Source organism: Staurois parvus, unplaced genomic scaffold (assembly GCF_062004578.1).
Source record: "Staurois parvus isolate SC_StPar_1 unplaced genomic scaffold, SC_StPar_1.0 ptg000202l, whole genome shotgun sequence".
NCBI lineage: Eukaryota > Metazoa > Chordata > Amphibia > Anura > Ranidae > Staurois > Staurois parvus.
In genome coordinates this window covers 1698943-1718563 of record NW_028317998.1, presented here as the reverse complement: position 1 = coordinate 1718563, position 19621 = coordinate 1698943, and the positions used below count along the sequence as shown (strand labels likewise).

Here is a 19621-nt window from a genome sequence, read left to right as displayed (position 1 = left end):
AACAGGAGATTATAACAGGAGTCTACTAACCTGTAAGTGACAACTGATCTTTCCTGTTAATATTGTAACTGGAATATAAGTGCTAGCAGGGTTACCACATGTATGGAGCAACAGCTCCAGGATGAATACCGCTGCGACAGATGTGAGCATCTTGCCCTTCTGGAATCTCACGTTAGATGTTTGGAGGAGAAAGTTGGAACGCTGTGCAGAGCCATCAACCTTGAAAAGGGGTCTACTGCTCTTTGAGCAGGTAGCTAATGGGATTGATGTGGAGGGCAGACGGGCTAATCAGGATTATCAGGTAGGAAGATGGGTTACTGTAACGAGAGGGAGTGGTAGGGGCTCACACAAAAGGAAGGCTGGCCCTGGGTTTGAGTACCCAAATAGATTTGCCAAGTTGGGTGAAGATTATGGGGGTGGCAAGCTCAGGGGTGACAGCCCTGGATGTCACTGCTATCCCTAACAGCCGGGAGGAAAGACCATCTGGGAGGGGTGGTGAGGGTAGTGCAGGAAGGCCTGTAGGGGCTAGTAGGGGATTCTATGATCAAAATGACTGATAGAATAATTTGTTGCCAGGATCGCCTCAACCGAATGGTTTGCTGTCTCCCTGGTGCCAGGGTTCGGCATGTGGTGGATCGGGTTGATAAATTACTGGGAGGGGCTGGGCATGACCCAGCTGTCTTGGTTCATGTTGGAACCAATTACAGAATACATGGAAGGTGGAGGCTCTTTAATAATCAATTTAAAGAACTAGGCTGAGAGTTGAAGGGAAGGACCTCCAAGACGATATTCTCTGAAATATTACCTGTGCCATGCACAACTCAGGAAAGACAGGGGGAGATTAGAGAACTCAATGCATGGCTGAAGATCTGGTGTAAGAGGGAAGGATTTGGGTCTCTAGAGCACTGGGCTGATTCATTGGGGTGCAACCTATATGCTAGAGATGGTCTGCACCTAAATGGAAGGGGGTCTGCTGTGCTGGGGGAAAAGTTTATGGGAAGGCTGGAGGAGTATTTAAACTAAGATCGAGGGGGAGGGAAGATTAGATTATAATGGGGCAGAAAGATCAGTCAGTACTTATTGGTGGGTGGAATGGGGAAAAATGGGGGGGGGGGGGGCTATGGCAGATATGAAGGTTCCCATGTTACAAACAACCAGTGGAATTGGTACCATTTGTATGAAAATAAAAAATATGCAAAATACGTGTGAAGAAGGTGTCAATCGATTAAAGTATTTGTTCACCAATGCCAGAAGTCTGCCAAGCAAAATAGGTGAGTTGGAAGCTTTGTTGCATGAGGAGAGCTATGATTGAATTACTATTGCTGAATCTTGGCTTCATTCTTCACAAGACTGGGCCATTAATATTCCTGGCTATGTTCTTTCAGAGAGACAGAGTAAATAGAAAAGGTGGTGGTGTATGTCTCTATGTGAGAAGTGATCTCAGAGCAAGTGTGAAAGAGGACCTAGTTGATGGAGAGTGTGATGAGGCTGAAGTATTATGGGTGGAACTGCACATGGGGGTGCGTACTACAAAAGGTAATCATTGGAGTTTGTTATAAGCCTCCCAGTGTTTATGGGGAGGTGGAAACTCAGCTCCTTGCACAGATCGAAAGGACTGGGACAGTGATAATAATGGAGGATTTTAACTACCCGGAAATTGACGGGAGTAATGGTACAGCAGAAACAGGGCAAACATTTTTAAAACCTACTGCAGGACAATTTTATGTTACAGTTCATAGAGGCCCCTACTAGGAATGATGCTCTGCTGGACCTGGTAATCTCAACTATGCAGAGCTTATTACGAAAGTCCATATAAAAGAACATCTGGGTAGCAGTGACCATAACATGATTTCATTTGTTAGCTGTAAACAGCAAGCACATACAGGAAAAATAAAAACACTCAATTTCAAGACAGGTAATTCTCCAAGGCCAAGAGCCGCTCTCCAAGACTTAGACTGGGAGGGAATATTGGCATTGATGAACATAACACAGAAATCGGAGTTCTTCAAAAAGACTGTGAACACACTGCAATATATATTCACATGGGCAACAAGTTTAAAAGGCTAAAAATCTAACCTACGTGGCTTACGGCCAAAGTTAAAAAAGCTATAGATAATAAGAAAAGAGCTTTTATTCAATATAAAAATGAAGTAACGCGATCATCGTTTAAATATGACAAAGAATATAACAGAATATGCAAAAAAAAAATATAAAGGTTGAAAAAATTGAAAACGAACGACAGATTGCAATAGATTGCAGGACCAACCCCAAAAAATTCTTCAAATATATTAATAGTAAAAGGTTCGGTTCGAGCATGTAGGCCCTTTACAAAATAATCTAGAGTGGGTGACTGGGGACAAAGAGAAAGCAAATTTATTTAATACCTTCTTCAGCTCTGTATATACAAAGAAGCATGGGGGAGCTCTTGTCCATAATGGGCATGATATTGACACAGATCCAAATGATCCACATTGGCTCACAATTGATATGATCCAAAAATATTTAGACAGAATAAAGGGGAACTAGAAAAGCTACAATTTCTGGGGAAATTGTGTGAAGTATTCTTGCCTCCACCAGTAGTCTACAACTGGAGTGGGCAGAGTAACTGGGTGGAGTGGCTTGAGTAACTGTTGTGTGTTTGGAGTTGCTGGAGTAACTGTGAAAAGGTTGGACTGGGCAGAGTAACTTTATGGAGTGGGCAGAGTAACTGTGTGGAGTGTTTGGAGTGAGTAAAGATAGTAAACCTTACACTAACCAATTGATTGATCAAATTTAAAAAGTGCACATGGTAAGCTTGATAGAGTGAGAAATGCATTTCAACTTTTATTTATATAGCACATTTAATTGCAATGTTGTTGCCCAAAGTGCTTTACAATTACATTAAAACATACATTTACAAAAACATTAGCAGCATTATCAAGCCTAGCAGATGAAGGTATGACCACATGCATTGGGGGGGTCTCAGCATCTTGACGTAGAATGGAGGTGAAGGTGTGCTGTTTGATGATAATCAGTATTCACAACCACTGTTTCCTGGCAACGCTCATGCCCCGTTTATGCAGGCTCTAAGCATGTTCACAACCACTGCTCAAAACACAATACACAGGATCATGATAGCTGTAATAACTGTGCAGTACTCCTGACTGGAGACAGTGCTGCACCCTGGAGATGTAAATATGATCCAACAGTGTGTTTTTTTTGTAGTGGCTGCCCAGACCAGTTGGGTATATCCTCTTGAGTGAAGGTCAGATATTGGCTTCTTTGCTCTGGACAGAAAATCTTCATTAAATTGCCCTTCAAATTTGAGGTGGCTGGAGTGCAGTTTCACTGGGCGGCGTGAGTTGAAAACAAATGGTCATATTGTGAAAACTATCAGGACTATGGCTTAGCTGTGGACATTTTTAGTGGCAGCAGGGATAGCTGAACGTTTTGTGTAGGTGGGCTTGAAAATGAGGGAGTAATGGCAATTTAGAAATCATGTCCTGATTTTTCAGCTCACACTCTAGCTTTTGTCAGCTCCCACTCTAGTTTTGAACATTGCACCATTCATTCCTATGGGACCAATTTCACCACAAAAACGCCGATATTTCATGAACCATTCGGCGAAACGTTCCACAAAGTAATAGCACACCAATCAGGAACAATCCGCACGTTTCGGTATATTACTGTCTATGTAGTGTAAAAACTGTGGGAGGAGTTAGGGTGGTAAAATTGGCTATAATAATAATATATATGTGAGATAACAGTAAGTGGTCTTGCCATGCAAGAACACTTAATAAAGCACCTGGACCAGATGGCATATAGCCATGGGTCCTTAAAGAATTGAGCTCTGTCATTTCAAAGCCATTGTTTCTAATTTTTAGGGACTCTTTAATGACTGGCATAGTAGCACTGGATTGGCATAAGGCCAATGTGGTGCCAATATTTAAAAAGGGATCAAAATCTTAAGTAATTACAGACCTGTTAGTTTAACTGCTATAGTTGGGAAGATATTGGAGAGTTTAATAAAAGACCACATAGATAAGTTCTTGTTGGAAAAAAAAAAATTAAGCAACAGACAGCATGGATTCATGAAAGACAGAAGTTGTCAAACAAATATGATTTCTCTTTATGAGGGGGTGAGCAAAACCTTGGCCAGAGGGGTGGCGGTGGACATGGTATACTTGGATTTTGCCAAAGATTTTGACAGTTCCCCACACGGCTAATTTGTAAGGTAAAGTCTATGGGCTTGGAAAAATCCATATGTAAATGGATAGAAAACTGGCTAAAAGATCATATTCGGAGAGTAGTGGTTAATGATTCATACTCTGAATGGTCTTGGGTCATCAGTGGTGTACCCCAGGGTTCAGTGTTGGGACCCTTACGTTTTAATTTATTTATAAACTATACAGGGTCTGAGATTAAAAATACCATTTCAGTCTTTGCAGATGACACCAAGCTGTGCAGTAGAATAACATCCTTACAAGATGTCTTCAACTTACAAGCCGTCCTCAATGCACTGTTTAATTGGGCATCTATATGGCAAATGAGATTTAATGTTGATAAATGAAAGGTTATGCACTTGGGGGTTAAGAACATGCAAGCATCATACATACTAGGGGGGGTACAACTGGGGGAATCAATGGTGGAGAAGGATCTGGGGGTCCTGGTAAATCACAAGCTTAATAATGGCATGCGGTCTCTAAAGCAATCAGAATCCTCTCTTGTATTAAAAGAGGTATAGACTCCAGAGAGAGATATCATATTACCCCTGTACAAATCATTAGTAAGACTTCATCTGGAAAATGCAGTTCAGTTTTGGGCACCAATTCACAAAAAGAACTTTGGGGAACTTGAGAAAGTACAGAGAAGGGCAACTAAACTGATACGAGGCATGGAGGAGATCAGCTATGAGGAAAGATTAGAGGAACTGAATTTATTCTCTCTTGAGAAGAGGAGATTAAGGGGGGATATGATCAAAATGTATAAATACATCAGTGGTTCATATAGTGAACTCGGTGTAGAGCTATTCACCCTGAGGTCAACACAGAGGCCAAGGGGGCACTCTTTACATCTGGAGGAAAAGAAATTTAATCTCCAAACACAGAAAGGTTTCTTCACAGTGAGAGCTGTGAAAATGTGGAATAGACTCTCAGTTGGTTCTGGCCAGCTCAGTGGATTGCTTCAAAAAAGGCCAGGATTCTTTCTTAGATACACAGAATATAACTGGATACTAACATTTATAGGTAAAGTTGATCCAGGCAATATCTGATTGCCTCTCGGGGGATCAGGAAGGAATGTTTTTCCCGAGCAGGTGCAAATTGGATCATGCTTTGCTGGGTTTTTTTTCCTTCCTCTGGATCAATTGTGGGTATAGGATTATAACTTTTTTTTTTCTATGGTTAAACTGGATGGACTTTTGACTTTTTTTTTCAGCCAGACTTACTATGTAACCAGTGGCCTGCTGGAGGTCATTTTGTAGGGCTCTGGCAGTGCTCATCCTGTTCCTCCTTGCACAAGAACCAGATACCGTTCCTGCTGATGGGTTAAGGACCTTCTACAGCCCTGTCCAGCTCTCCTAGAGTAACTGCCTGTCTCCTGGAATCTCCTCCATGCTCTTGAGACTGCACTGGGAGACACAGCAAACCTTCTGGCAATGGCACATATTGTAGGGTGCAGGTATCACCTCATGCTACCAATAGTGACATTGACCCTAGCCAAATGCAAAACTAGTGAAAAACTGTCAGAAAAGATGATTAAGGAAAACAATGTCAGTGGCCTCCACCGTAAAACCATTCCTGTTTTGGGGGGTCTCATTGTTGCTCACAGAGTGCACCTGTTAATTTCATTAACACCAAAGCAGCTGAAACTGATTAACAACCCCCTCTGCTACTTAACTGACCAGATCAATATCCCAGGCGCTTAACTGACTTGATGGTATACTCCGATTAAAAAAAGTGTTCCTTTAATTTTTTTGAGCAGTGTGTGAGAATATATATATATATATATATATATATATATATATATACATACATACACACATACACACACACACACATACACATATACATATTATACACACACACACAGTTGCAAGAAAAAGTATGTGAACCCCTTGGGATTACGTGGAGTTTTGCATGAATTGGGCATAAAATGTGCTCTGAACATCATCTAAGTCACAATAGAAGAACACAATCTGCTGAACATAATACTACACAAACATTAGATGTTGCCATGGTTTAATTGCACATAACATGTAAACATTCACAGTGCAGGGAGGAAAAAGTATGTGAGGCCCCAGCTTAATGACTTCTCCCAAAGCTAATTGAAGCCAGGAGTGAGCCAACCTTGACTCCAATCAGTGTGATGATATTGGATGTGTTGCTGACAGCTGTCCTGCCCTTAAAGAACACAAAACTGTTTGGGGTTTACTGGTTTCAAGAAGCACTGTCTGATGTGAACCATGCCTCGCAGAAAAGAGCTCTCAGAAGACCTACGATCAAGAATTGTTGACTTGCATGAAGCTGGAAAGGGTTACAAAAGTATCTCCAAAAGCCTTGATGTTCATGTGTCCACGGTAAGACAGACTGTCTACAAATGGAGAAAGTTTAGCACTGTTGCTACTCTCCCCTAGGCGTGGTCATCCTGTAAAAATGACTGCAAGAGCACAGCGCAGAATGCTGCATGAGGTAAAGAAGAATCCCAGAGTGTCAGCTAAAGACCTACAGAAATCTCTGGCACATGCTAACATTTTTGTTGACACATCTACAATAAGGAAAACATTAAACAAGAATGGAGTACATGGGAGGACACCACGGAGGAAGCCATTGCTGTCCAAAAAGAATATTGCAGCACGTTTGAAGTTTGCAAAAGAGCACCTGGATGTTCCACAGCACTACTGGCAAAATATACTGTGGACAGATGAAACCAAGATTGAGTTGTTTGGGAAGAACACACAACACTATGTGTGGAGAAAAAAAGGCACAGCACACCAACATCAAAACCTCATCCCCACTGTAAAACATGGTGGAGGGAGCATCATGGTTTGGGGCTGCTGACCTCAACCCGATTGAAATGCTGTGGCATGACCTTAAGAGAGCGATTCACACCAGACATCCCAACAATATTGCTACACTGAAACAGTTTTGTGAAGAGGAGTGGTCCAAAATTACTCCAGATCGTTGTGCAGGTCTGATCTGCAACTACAGGAAACGTTTGGTTGAGGTTATTGCTGCCAAAGGAGGGTCAACCAGTTATTAAGTCCAAAGGTTCACATACTTTTTCCTCCCTGCACTGTGAATGTTTACATGTTATGTGCAATTAAACCATGGCAACATCTAATGTTTGTGTAGTATTATGTTCAGCAGACTGTGTTCTTCTATTGTTGTGACTTGGATGACATTCAGAGCACATTTTATGCAAAACTCCACATAATCCCAAGGGGTTCACATACTTTTTCTTTCAACAGTTTCACATACACACACACACACACACACACACACACACACACACACACATATATATATATATATATATATATATATATATATATATCACATCACACATACATATATACACACACACACACACACACACACACACACACAGTGACATACAGTGGATATAAAAAGTCTGCACACCCCTGTTAAAATGTCAGCTCTCTGTGGTGTAAAAAAATGAGAGAGATAAATTATTTCAGAACGGTTTCCACCTTCAATGTGACCTATAAACTGTACAATACAGCGCTATTGAAAAACAAAATGAAATATTTGGGGGGGGAGAGTAAACAAACTAAAATAACATGGTTGCATAAGCATGCACACCCTCTTGCAACTGGGGATGTAGCGGTGTTCAGAATTATGCAATCACATTCAAAATCATGTTAAATAGGAGTCAGTACATACCTGCCATCATTTAAAGTGACTTTGAATAACCCCAAATAAAGTTCAGCTGTTCTAGTAGGTCTTTCCTGTCATTTTCTTAGTTGCATCCTACAGCAAAAGCCATTGTCCGCAGAGAGCTTCCAGAGCATCAGAGGGATCTCATTGTTAACAGCTATCAGTCAGGAGGAGGGTACAAAAGAATTTCCAAAGCATTAGATACCTTTTGTATCACTCAACCCTTCCTCCTAGATTGTAAGCTCTAACGAGCAGGGCCCTCTGTTTTCTCTTGTACCAAATTGTGTTTTAACTGTTGTCTATCTTCATTTTGTAAAGTGCTGCGCAAACTGTTGGCGCAATATAAATCCTGTGTAAGAAGAATAGATATACCATGGAACACAGTGAGGACAGCCATCACGTGGAGAAAAAAATGGCGCAACAGAGACATTACCAAAAAAATGGATGTCCCTCCAAAACTGATGAAGAGAGAAGAAAATTGGTCTCAGAGGCTGCCAAGAGGCCTCCAGCAACATTAAAGGAGCTGCAGGAATATCTGGCAAGCACTGGCTGTGTGGTACATGTGACAGCAATCTCCCGTATTCTTCATATGTCTGGGCTATGGGGTAGAGTGGTCTTTTCTTATGAAGAAAAAAATCCAAGCCCGGCTAAATTTTGCAAAAACACATCTGAAGTCTCCCAAAACCATGTGGGAAAATGTGTTATGGACTGATGAAACCAAGGTTAAACTTTTTGGCTATAATTCCAAAAGATATGTTTGGAGCAAAAACAACACTGCACATCACCAAAAGAACACCATACCCACAGTGAAGCATGGTAGTGGCAGCATCATGCTTTGGGGCCGTTTTTCTTCAGCTGGAACTGAGGCCTTAGTCAAGGTAGAGGGAATTATTAACAGTTCCAAATACCAGTCAATATTGGCACAAAACCTTCAGGCTTCTGCTAGAAAATGGAACATGAAGAGGAACTTGGTCTTTCAGCATGACAACGACCCAAAGCATACATCCAAATCAATAAAGGAATGGCTTCACCAGAAGAAGATTCAAGTTTTGGGATGGCCCAGCCAAAGCCTAGACCTGAATCCAATCGAAAAGCTGTGGGGTGATCTGAAGAGGGCTGGGCACAGGAGATGCCCTCGCAATCCTACAGATTTGGAGTGTTTTTGCAAGGAAGAGTGGGTGAATATTGCCAAATCAAGATGTGCCATGCTGATAGACTCATACCCAAAAAGACTGAATGCTGGAATCAAATAAAAAGGAGCTTCAACAAAGTATTAGTTTAGGCATGTGCACACTTATGCAATCATATTTTAGTTTTACTTCTCTCCACCTAAAAGATTTCAGTTTGTTGTTCAACTGAGTTGTACAGTTTATAGGTCACATTAAAGGTGGAAAAATTTCTGAAATGATTTGTCATTTTTTTTACATCACAGAAACCTGACATTTTAACAGGGGTGTGTAGACTTTGTATAGTGTGTGTGTGTGTGTGTGTGTGTGTGTGTGTGTGTAATATATAGGTATACATACATATATATACACACACACACACACACTCTTATTGCTACAGCAGTGTGGATTGTGTTTTATCTTTCTCCTGATCTTATTCTAGATGCATCATCTCAGATATATATTGATAACAGTATGCTCTCCATTCTGTATTCAACTCATCTATCAAGTGCAATAGCTGTATCACGTTAAAGACAGAGCAACAGAGGTACAATTTGTAAATCTGTATATAGCACACTATCATGAAAATATGGCACAGCAAGTAGGCTTCATGGATTTATGCCAGTAGCACACATTCGTACACAGGTATACCAAGGAGCACAAATTACTGCAACTCTTTCTCCAACATATCTGTCCATACTTCTACTGCAATTAGGCTTTTAGGCAAGTTGTAATATGTTTTGTTTTTGGAACGGTCTAGCCAAGGCATCTAAAATTTATAGTTTGAACATAAGTTCAGTACACCTAAACAAAAGGTTTTAGTTTTTTTGCACCTCTAGCAATAAACAAATCTGAAATAAAATTTAGGTGAACTGAAAGTTTAAACAAACCCATTTAAACATTTTGAAATTAAAGTCCTTGGTAAAGAAACCATAAGTTTCACGTCATTACCTTTACAATCCAAACACCCCTTCTCTGCATGCATCTCTGATTTAGTTACTAAATGCCTGACATATGGGCTACACCTTGCCAAGCTGCTATTCTCCCTGCCCAATAAAAGCACTTTTCTGTCCAATTTGGGCACACTTGCAGCACTGGGTGCAGTGAGATGGATGGACTTAGGCTCAAAAGCCTTTGTAGAGTTACACTATATCAGAGACACACAGATGAGGGTTTTCTGGATGACAGATAATATACATCTTGTATCAGCTTTTAGGCAGGGTTTTACAAATCTAAATGGTTGACAGGCTCCCTTAAAACAATTCCTAGCCTTACAGTGGAAGAATCAACTACTGCATTTTTAAACAGATAACATTGACAAAATAATTCAAATTTAAGATAGAAGCCTTACAATTATCTGATCCACCATCTGACATCACTGCAAGGTCACATATTGTATTTCTGGTTTGTATGTAATTTGTGTTTTTTTTGTTTGTTTTTTTTTTGTTTTTGTTTTTTTAACTCTTTAACCAATTGTTATGAAATAAAGTACATCAATGACCTTGCTCCTTTGCAACCTCCGGTAAGTACGTGGCGGTTCTTTTGGATCCTTTTTCATTGATGAATTCTATTCTAATGCCATGTACACCCACCTGAAAGAAACCAGTAGTTTGGTTAGTACATTGCAGCAGAGATAATACAACAATTATTCTAGAGCTGCGTGGAAGGTCACAAAGAATTTTGGCCATTTATTTCCTTTCCTTGTCCTTTAGAAGTTAATGCTGCAAAATAAAAAAAGTAGTTTATATTTTAATCTGGAGGTACAAAACCTGCAAGTAGAACAGTCTGCAGAAAAAAAAAAAAAAAGGGAGGTGAAGAATGAGCAGTAAGTGATGCAAGTACATGCAGGAGTTGGCTACAGTGGGAAAAAGAGTGCATTAAAAAAATACTACTTTAGTGTCACCTTGGAAGTAGATACAGACATCCTAAAGCTGAACTATGGGGGGGTGGGGTGGGGGAAGACCATCAAAACAACAGATACAGTGGGGCTCCCCCTCACTGCAAGTGTTAAATTCTTGTCTTAGGCTGGCCATACATTATACAATTTTCTGCGTAATCTCCTTTATTTTTACCTTCAAATATATAATGCAAGGGCCTGTCTGATTGGAAACAATTGAAAGTTTTTAGGTTTGACCCCCTATTATATGGTTTTTGGTAAATCTTAAAAAAAAAAAAAAAAAAAAAAAAATTGTATAATGTATTGTCAGCCTTACTCTAAGGTACCATTAAAAAGCACTGGCTCTCTTCTTCCCTCCAACACTCTGTTTTTGGCAGACCCCTGGGGTCTGCATTTTAAATGCTGGACTGCTGGGTCCTGAACAGTATTTGAGGATATCAGAGTGCCTGCAACTTACGGAACACCAAAGTAAAACTGCATTTAAAAAGGTCAACTAAATAAAAAAAATGAGCATTTAACCCTTACAGTGCACGGAGAGCCCCAACTGCAAGAGCACTTTAGAATTTTTACAGTTCAGCTTTAAATCGTGTATGATGCCCAGTAACAATTGCAGTAACCATTGTATGGACAAGCAAAATATTTCAGAAAATGCAGTCTATCAATCTGTTAAATATCACTTTTTTTATGTCTCACACCATGCATATACCGGTAGTGTTTTTTCTCTAAGGCCTGCTTATGCTTATTTTAATGCCTGATACAAATCAATATGTACTAGTCAGAAATAGACCTTACTCTACGAAGAAACAAACAAGATTATAAGGGCATGGTAGATTTTTGTTTTTCTTCAATTCAGGAATACAATAAAATACTGACTACCTTCTGAAACTTTTTTTTGCACAATACTGCTTGCTTCACAACTATAAAAAAAAAAAAAAAAAAAGAAGAAAGAAGAAAAAAGAAGAAGAAGAAAGAGGAGGAAGGAGGAAGAGGAGGAGAAGGAGAAGGAGAAGAAGCAGAAGAAGAAGCACTCTCAGCCAGGTAACAGGTTTGCATTGATTCAATTACTTGTCTTCTATCAATGCTTTCAGATATATTGTATCCGTTTTAGCCTGTAGCGCTCTTTATAAACCCCTGCACATGAGGTTACCTTATGGTAGTGCTTACAGAGGGAGGTCAAGTTGCCATGCCAGTCAGCTGGATGGAACATGGGAGTAATAATCAATAGAATCAATCTCTGGAAGCCTGGATCACTTCCACCCAATAAATTGTAGGTGGCCTAAAGAGTTAGATTTCCCTAATTGCAAAAAAAATACTTTCCAAATGGAATGCATTTCCAGTTTTCTGAAAATGGACACCCCTTACTAAATAACAAAAGATTATGCGATTATGGATAAAAATATGATTAAAAACACATCTTTGTCAGCATGTAATTTGAAGCTATTTTTCAATTCTACAGAAAAGCATTTAAAACAAAATAAAAGCCATCTGCACACATTATTTCTATAACGTCTGTCCTATAAATGGCTGTTAAAGCTTACCTCCTTGACCAAATTTAAAAATGTAGAAAAGATCAACAAGCCAAAACTACTTTAACAGCATTAGTTAGACAGTAAATACCAGAGTTATATTTAACAGACTGATGTATTCCTGGAATGCAGGCAGCCTTAAGGTGTCACACTGAGAAGCAGAAGCTTACTTTAGAATATGGGCGATAGTGGAAACATGATCACAACAAAGCCCAGACATTTTCACATGAACACAAAAATGCATCTCTGGATGAGTAAAATTAATCTTATGTCAAGATGGATGATGAAACCTTATGGCATAAATGACAGAGCTGACCCATGCACACTGTGATCAGATTATCCACAAGTTAATGATCAGACCATTTGCATGATCTCCAGTTTACATGGCACGCACATCCATTACCCAGGAAATTACTGGCAAAATCTCCATTACTATCTATGTGGTGGTAGTAGTAGGAGTCAGCACCAACCTATATTCTTTACTGTTGTAATAGAGATGTACATCACGCTTAATAAATGTATCAGTACATTCAATGTTATTGCATGCAGACTATTTTCTTAATATAACTGAATGTAAAATAAGCTGGCACATTTTCATGATTGTGTATATCGTGGTGCAATTTCTTTCCATGTTAAGTCACCCTAAACATTACATGCCAATATGTTCACTAAATGCCCTCTAGTTACAAACTTTGGCTTTTATACATGCAGCACACTACAATACACTGGAATTAAACTTACAAATAAGCATAGCCACACCAATTGACAGGATAGGGTTTATTTACTAAAACTGGAGTGGGCAAGATCAGTTCAATTAAGCTTTGGCAATAAAACCTTGAAGCTGATTGGTTTCTAGAAGAAGTGAGCCTGGTTTTGCACCCTCCAGTTTTAAAGCCTAAGGTGTCACAGCAGACAATACATTCAAATACTTGAATGCAGTGTGTCAGAAATAAGCATTGCTTCAGTAAACAATGCTTTTGATAACTGAAAAATGTTCACAGTATTTTTTTTAAAACGGGATTTAATGTGGTGTTTAATTTCATGGAATAAACATATCTGTGTCCACAGACCTTTCCATTACTCAAGTTTCTTGTGCAGAATTACATGGTTCTTACAGTGTTCATTAGATGCTGAATGTAGACCACCCAATGTCCTGGCTGGAGGATCTAGTTCTTTTCTCCCCAGTCTACCCCTGGCCCAAGCAGTAATTCAATAGATTTTAGTTTAAATCATGGAGGCCAAGCATCACATGTGGTCATTCATGGTCTAGGGTGGTCTGCATGCAAATGCACTGTGCCTAGATACTCCTATTTGTCCAGACTGACGTTCACTCATATTCATGATGTTTGCATAACTCCACCCAGCCCACTGCTTGCATAAGAGCGCTTGAAAAATGTATAATCCCTCTTACTCCCAAGCAAGACTCAGTCTTTCAGCAAGCAATAAGGAGATCAAAAGGAATGGGCGGGGCGGGGGGTGAGTGAGGGTCAGGCGTTGGGTCTGTGTCTAGTTCTTCAAGAAAGGATTATTGACTTGCCTGTAAAATCCTATTATGTTCATCATACAGGACTTCCAGTAGAACAGCGGTTCTCAACCTGGGGGTCGAACGACCATTTCCCAGGGGTCGCCTAAGACCATCGGAAAACATATTTCCGATGGTCTTAGGAACCGAGACACCACTGCTCTGTCTCGCGATCTGTGGGCGGGATGATATGCTGCCCCTGTAACCTGGCCACACCTCCGGGATCACTCAACAGCTCCGCCTCCTCGCAGCTGATTGGCCACCGGAACTGTAGCTCAGGAGAGGCACACAGGCGGCCAATCACCGGCGAGGAGGTGGAGCTTGGAGAGGAGCCGAGCGGCAGAGCGCGCAGATCGAAGAAGATCGAGGGAGCTGCAGGACCGAGTGAAGAGGAGGGAGGCCAGAGAAGGAAGACAGCTGACAGGTAAGTGCAAATTTTGCTTCTGCAGGCTGTAGATGGGAGAGGGAGAGAGCGAGCCCAGGCTGGAGCAGGGGTCAGCAAGGTAAGTATCATTGGTGTCAGTGGGAGGAATAGTGCCCCATCATTTGTGTCACTAATACCAACGATGGGGCACTATTCCTCCCCCCACTGACACCAACGATGGGGCACTATTCCTCCCCCCACTGACACCAACGATGGGGCACTATTCCTCCCCCCACTGACACCAACGATGGGGCACTATTCCTCCCCCCACTGACACCAACGATGGGGCACTATTCCTCCCCCCACTGACACCAACGATGGGGCACTATTCCTCCCCCCACTGACACCAATGATGGGGCACTATTCCTCCCCCCACTGACACCAACGATGGGGCACTATTCCTCCCCCTACTGACACCAACGATGGGGCACTATTCCTCCCCCCACTGACACCAACGATGGGGCACTATTCCTCCCCCCACTGACACCAACGATGGGGCACTATTCCTCCCCCCACTGACACCAACGATGGGGCACTATTCCTCCCCCCACTGACACCAACGATGGGGCACTATTCCTCCCCCCACTGACACCAACGATGGGGCACTATTCCTCCCCCCACTGACACCAACGATGGGGCACTATTCCTCCCCCCACTGCCACCAACGATGGGGCACTATTCCTCCCCCCACTGACACCAACGATGGGGCACTATTCCTCCCCCCACTGACACCAACGATGGGGCACTATTCCTCCCCCCACTGACACCAACGATGGGGCACTATTCCTCCCCCCACTGACACCAATGATAGGCACTATTCCTCCCCCCACTGACACCAACGATGGGGCACTATTCCTCCCCCCACTGACACCAACGATGGGGCACTATTCCTCCCCCCACTGACACCAACGATGGGGCACTATTCCTCCCCCCACTGACACCAACGATGGGGCACTATTCCTCCCCCCACTGACACCAACGATGGGGCACCTTGTGAAGCAGTCAGTAAGTCTTTTTAATTTCAATGTACTTTAACATAACAAGCTGTCCAGACAAAGTAGCAGTTAGAAGGTTGAGAAAAACCATTTGCTACTGACAGAGGTGCTTACAACGATCAGATTTTATTCATTTATGCAAAACCATTATCCCAAAAATATTGTTTGCTGTACCTGCTTATAAAGTGTTAGCTTGAGTTCAACTTCAATTTGTTAGTCAAGTCCATCTAAATTTGCTAGTCTAAAACTTGGTACACATGGTTGTGTAACAAATTCCTGCATCCACACAAGTAAGGTGGATGCAGGGATTCCAGTCCCCCAAGACACTGTATTCTGACAGTCGGGACTCACCGCTGTTGGAACACACTGATCAGCCACTGAACAAAGGTTTTCCAGCAGGTTTGTGTGACAGAAGCTGATCTAATGATTTGCTTTTGTCGAACAGGCAGGACTGCACACAGATAGATACTGACTGGCTCCTGCTGAACTGGTTGAATTTCAATGTGTACCTAGCTTAATGCTACCCTTATCCAGACTGAATGCTGTTGCCCAAAGTTGTCTGCTTTACTACTTCATCCAGAATGCAGACATCCCAAAACAGGAAGTGTTAATGGCTGTATTTTCGGCTGAAACAAAGGGGGGGAAAAAAAAAAGAGAACTATTGCAACCACATTATGACTGGTAAGCTACAATAAATTACATTTTTGTTTTTGGCATTAATACTGCTTTAAAGGGGAAGGGTGGAAACTGGTTGCAGCCTTGAATGAGGACTTGTGTAACCTACCTAATAGAAAAATGAGAGGCAGGGAGCTCACTAGACAAATCTTCAAGATGGTAAAAGAGGGAATCCAAGTGCCGAAAGGAAGGAATAGTAGACAGCTAAGACTCATACAGCGCATAACACATCAAGACCATGAAGAGAGATTTCTTGATTGTTGAATGTTTAGGAGCACAAAGAAGGAAGAACAATGTCCTAATCTAAGTGGAAGGAGAAATTCACCTTTGGGAGAAAACCAGGCCTTTTTTTTTTCTACCTGTAGAATCGATTTGATGCTGCAAACTGTCCCCCACCGACTCTAAGCCTGATAACTGAACAATCATGTGACGTCTGATTGCTCAGTTTTTAGTCTTCAATGAGCAGAGAGTGGTGACTGACAGTGACTCTATGCTGCCTCTCCAGCTCACTGGAGAAGTTGGGGTGCAGGCTCTCAGCTCATTTTGAGTCACAGGAGAGCACAAGTGCACTGCTATGTCCCTTTAAGTATGGCCAAAATAGCTGGGTACACTAGGCTTAAGGGGAAGGAAAGGGGCGGGGGAAAGAGAAAAGGGAAGAGAAGGGGGCGGGGGGAAAGAGAAAAGGGAAGAGAAGGGGGCGGGGGGAAAGAGAAAAGGGAAGAGAAGGGGGCGGGGAGAAGAGAAAGGGGAAGAGAAGGGGGCGGGGGGGAGAGAAAGGGGAAGAGAAAGGGGCGGGGGGGAAGAGAAAGGGGCGGGGGGGGAAGAGAAAGGGGCGGGGGGGAAGAGAAAGGGGCGGGGGGGAAGAGAAAGGGGCGGGGGGAAGAGAAAGGGGCGGGGGGAAGAGAAAGGGGCGGGGGGAAGAGAAAGGGGCGGGGGAAGAGAAAGGGGCAGGAGGAGAGGCAGGCAGAAAGGAAGGCAGGCAGGCAGGCAGAAAGGAAGGCAGGCAGGCAGGCAGAAAGGAAGGCAGGCAGGCAGGCAGAAAGGAAGGCAGGCAGGCAGGCAGAAAGGAAGGAAGGCAGGCAGGCAGAAAGGAAGGAAGGCAGGCAGGCAGAAAGGAAGGAAGGCAGGCAGGCAGAAAGGAAGGCAGGCAGGCAGAAAGGAAGGAAGGCAGGCAGGCAGAAAGGAAGGAAGGCAGGCAGGCAGGCAGAAAGGAAGGAAGGAAGGCAGGCAGGCAGGCAGAAAGGAAGGAAGGAAGGCAGGCAGGCAGGCAGAAAGGAAGGCAGGCAGGCAGAAAGGAAGGCAGGCAGAAAGGAAGGCAGGCAGGCAGAAAGGAAGGCAGGCAGGCAGAAAGGAAGGCAGGCAGGCAGAAAGGAAGGCAGGCAGGCAGAAAGGAAGGCAGGCAGGCAGAAAGGAAGGCAGGCAGGCAGAAAGGAAGGCAGGCAGGCAGAAAGGAAGGCAGGCAGGCAGAAAGGAAGGCAGGCAGAAAGGATGGAAGGCAGGCAGAAAGGATGGAAGGAAGGCAGAAAGGATGGAAGGAAGGCAGAAAGGAAGGCAGGCAGGCAGAAAGGAAGGCAGGCAGGCAGAAAGGAAGGCAGGCAGGCAGAAAGGAAGGCAGGCAGGCAGAAAGGAAGGCAGGCAGGCAGAAAGGAAGGCAGGCAGGCAGAAAGGAAGGCAGGCAGGCAGAAAGGAAGGCAGGCAGGCAGAAAGGAAGGCAGGCAGGCAGGCAGAAAGGAAGGCAGGCAGGCAGAAAGGAAGGCAGGCAGGCAGGCAGAAAGGAAGGCAGGCAGGCAGGCAGAAAGGCAGGCAGGCAGGCAGGCAGAAAGGCAGGCAGGCAGGCAGAAAGGAAGGCAGGCAGGCAGAAAGGAAGGCAGGCAGGCAGAAAGGAAGGCAGGCAGGCAGAAAGGAAGGCAGGCAGGCAGAAAGGAAGGCAGGCAGGCAGAAAGGAAGGCAGGCAGGCAGAAAGGAAGGCAGGCAGGCAGAAAGGAAGGCAGGCAGAAAGGAAGGAAGGCAGGCAGAAAGGAAGGCAGGCAGGCAGAAAGGCAGGCAGGCAGGCAGAAAGGCAGGCAGGCAGGCAGAAAGGAAGGCAGGCAGGCAGAAAGGAAGGCAGGCAGGCAGAAAGGAAGGCAGGCAGGCAGGCAGAAAGGAAGGCAGGCAGGCAGGCAGAAAGGAAGGCAGGCAGGCAGAAAGGAAGGCAGGCAGGCAGGCAGAAAGGAAGGCAGGCAGGCAGGCAGAAAGGAAGGCAGGCAGGCAGGCAGGCAGAAAGGAAGGCAGGCAGGCAGAAAGGCAGGCAGGCAGGCAGAAAGGAAGGCAGGCAGGCAGGCAGAAAGGAAGGCAGGCAGGCAGAAAGGAAGGCAGGCAAAATCCAGGATGGGGTTCTCTATTGGATCACTAAGTGTAAGTCTTACTACAGACTACAGAGAAAGGGGAAATTATCTTTCATGAACAAAAGGTATTAAGAGGGACATACAACACAAAGGATGGGATGCACATAGGTAATATCCAGGAAGCAGGGATATCGCCTCCATTCACCTTGTGCCTATGCTCTGCGATTCTGAAGAAAAAAAATTCCTCCGGAGGCACTTCATTAATGCACGTGAGCAATAAGAGTGTGCATCAAGCACCAGTAGCCAACTGGAGCTGCATTCAGGAGCCATGTAAGAAGAAAAAAAAAAAAAAAAAAAAAAAAAAAAAAAAAAAAAGGACTGCACATGAAAAATTGCACCTAAGTACAGTACAGTCACAAAGAAAGGGACTGGACTGCAGGTGCAACAGGCAGGTCTACCAGGTCTTACTGAGGAACCGAAAACAAACCTCCTACCCAAGGGTGCAACACAAAGTAGTGTCCCAGCGCACCGCACATGGGCTTGACATATCATGTAAAGCTTCACAGCAGCTCCTACAGTTGCAATACCATGAAAAAGTGTCGCAGCTTGTGCTCTTTGGCCACAACGGTTAAAAACGTCACTCATGCTCCCTGCATTCCAAAAACAGTCTGGGAGAGGGTAACTTGAACCAAATTTTAAGAGCAAGGTTCTGACTAACCATTCTCAGCAGAAAGCACCTGAAAAGGGGCTAGAATGCAGAGGCACCAGCGCCATTCAAGTGTTCTCTATGGTGAGCTTACCACACAAGGGCCTCCAAGGATAGGACCTCCCTCCCTCGGCAAATGTAAGATGGTTGTGGACCTGTATAAAACATCTGACGGTTTCACCACGTGCCAAGGTATGTGCCCCAAGCAGGATCCAGTGCCCATTGCAGCACTATAGGCCAGCCCTGCATCCTCATTAATGCGTGGTCCAGTCTCCCAAGGCTTAGTCAAGAAGCGAATTGATCCAGAAAGCTGCAAGCAGTAGCCAAGGCTATACTGCAGTTAAAGTGGTTGTGCAATTACTACAGCTGCTGTCAATCACAGCCAGCGGGGGACACTGTGTGCCCCATATACACCGACTCTGAAGCTTGCTCTGGGGGCACTCAGCAAGGGGGAAGGTTCCCCTTTCACTCTGCAGAACTCACTTATGGAACTGCGCAGACAGAACCCT

The 19621-nt window shown here is 43.6% G+C and overlaps 1 protein-coding gene across 1 annotated transcript in view; it reads right to left on the bottom strand.

Moving 5' to 3' along the window:
• Positions 1-19621, bottom strand: part of AMMECR1 (AMMECR nuclear protein 1) — a 218086-nt gene that overhangs the window by 45696 nt on the left and 152769 nt on the right. Inside the window, exon 5 of the mRNA XM_089678269.1 lies at positions 10545-10635. Within this exon, the coding sequence (XP_089534395.1) occupies positions 10545-10635 (91 nt within the window). The remainder of the gene's footprint in view (positions 1-10544; positions 10636-19621) is intronic.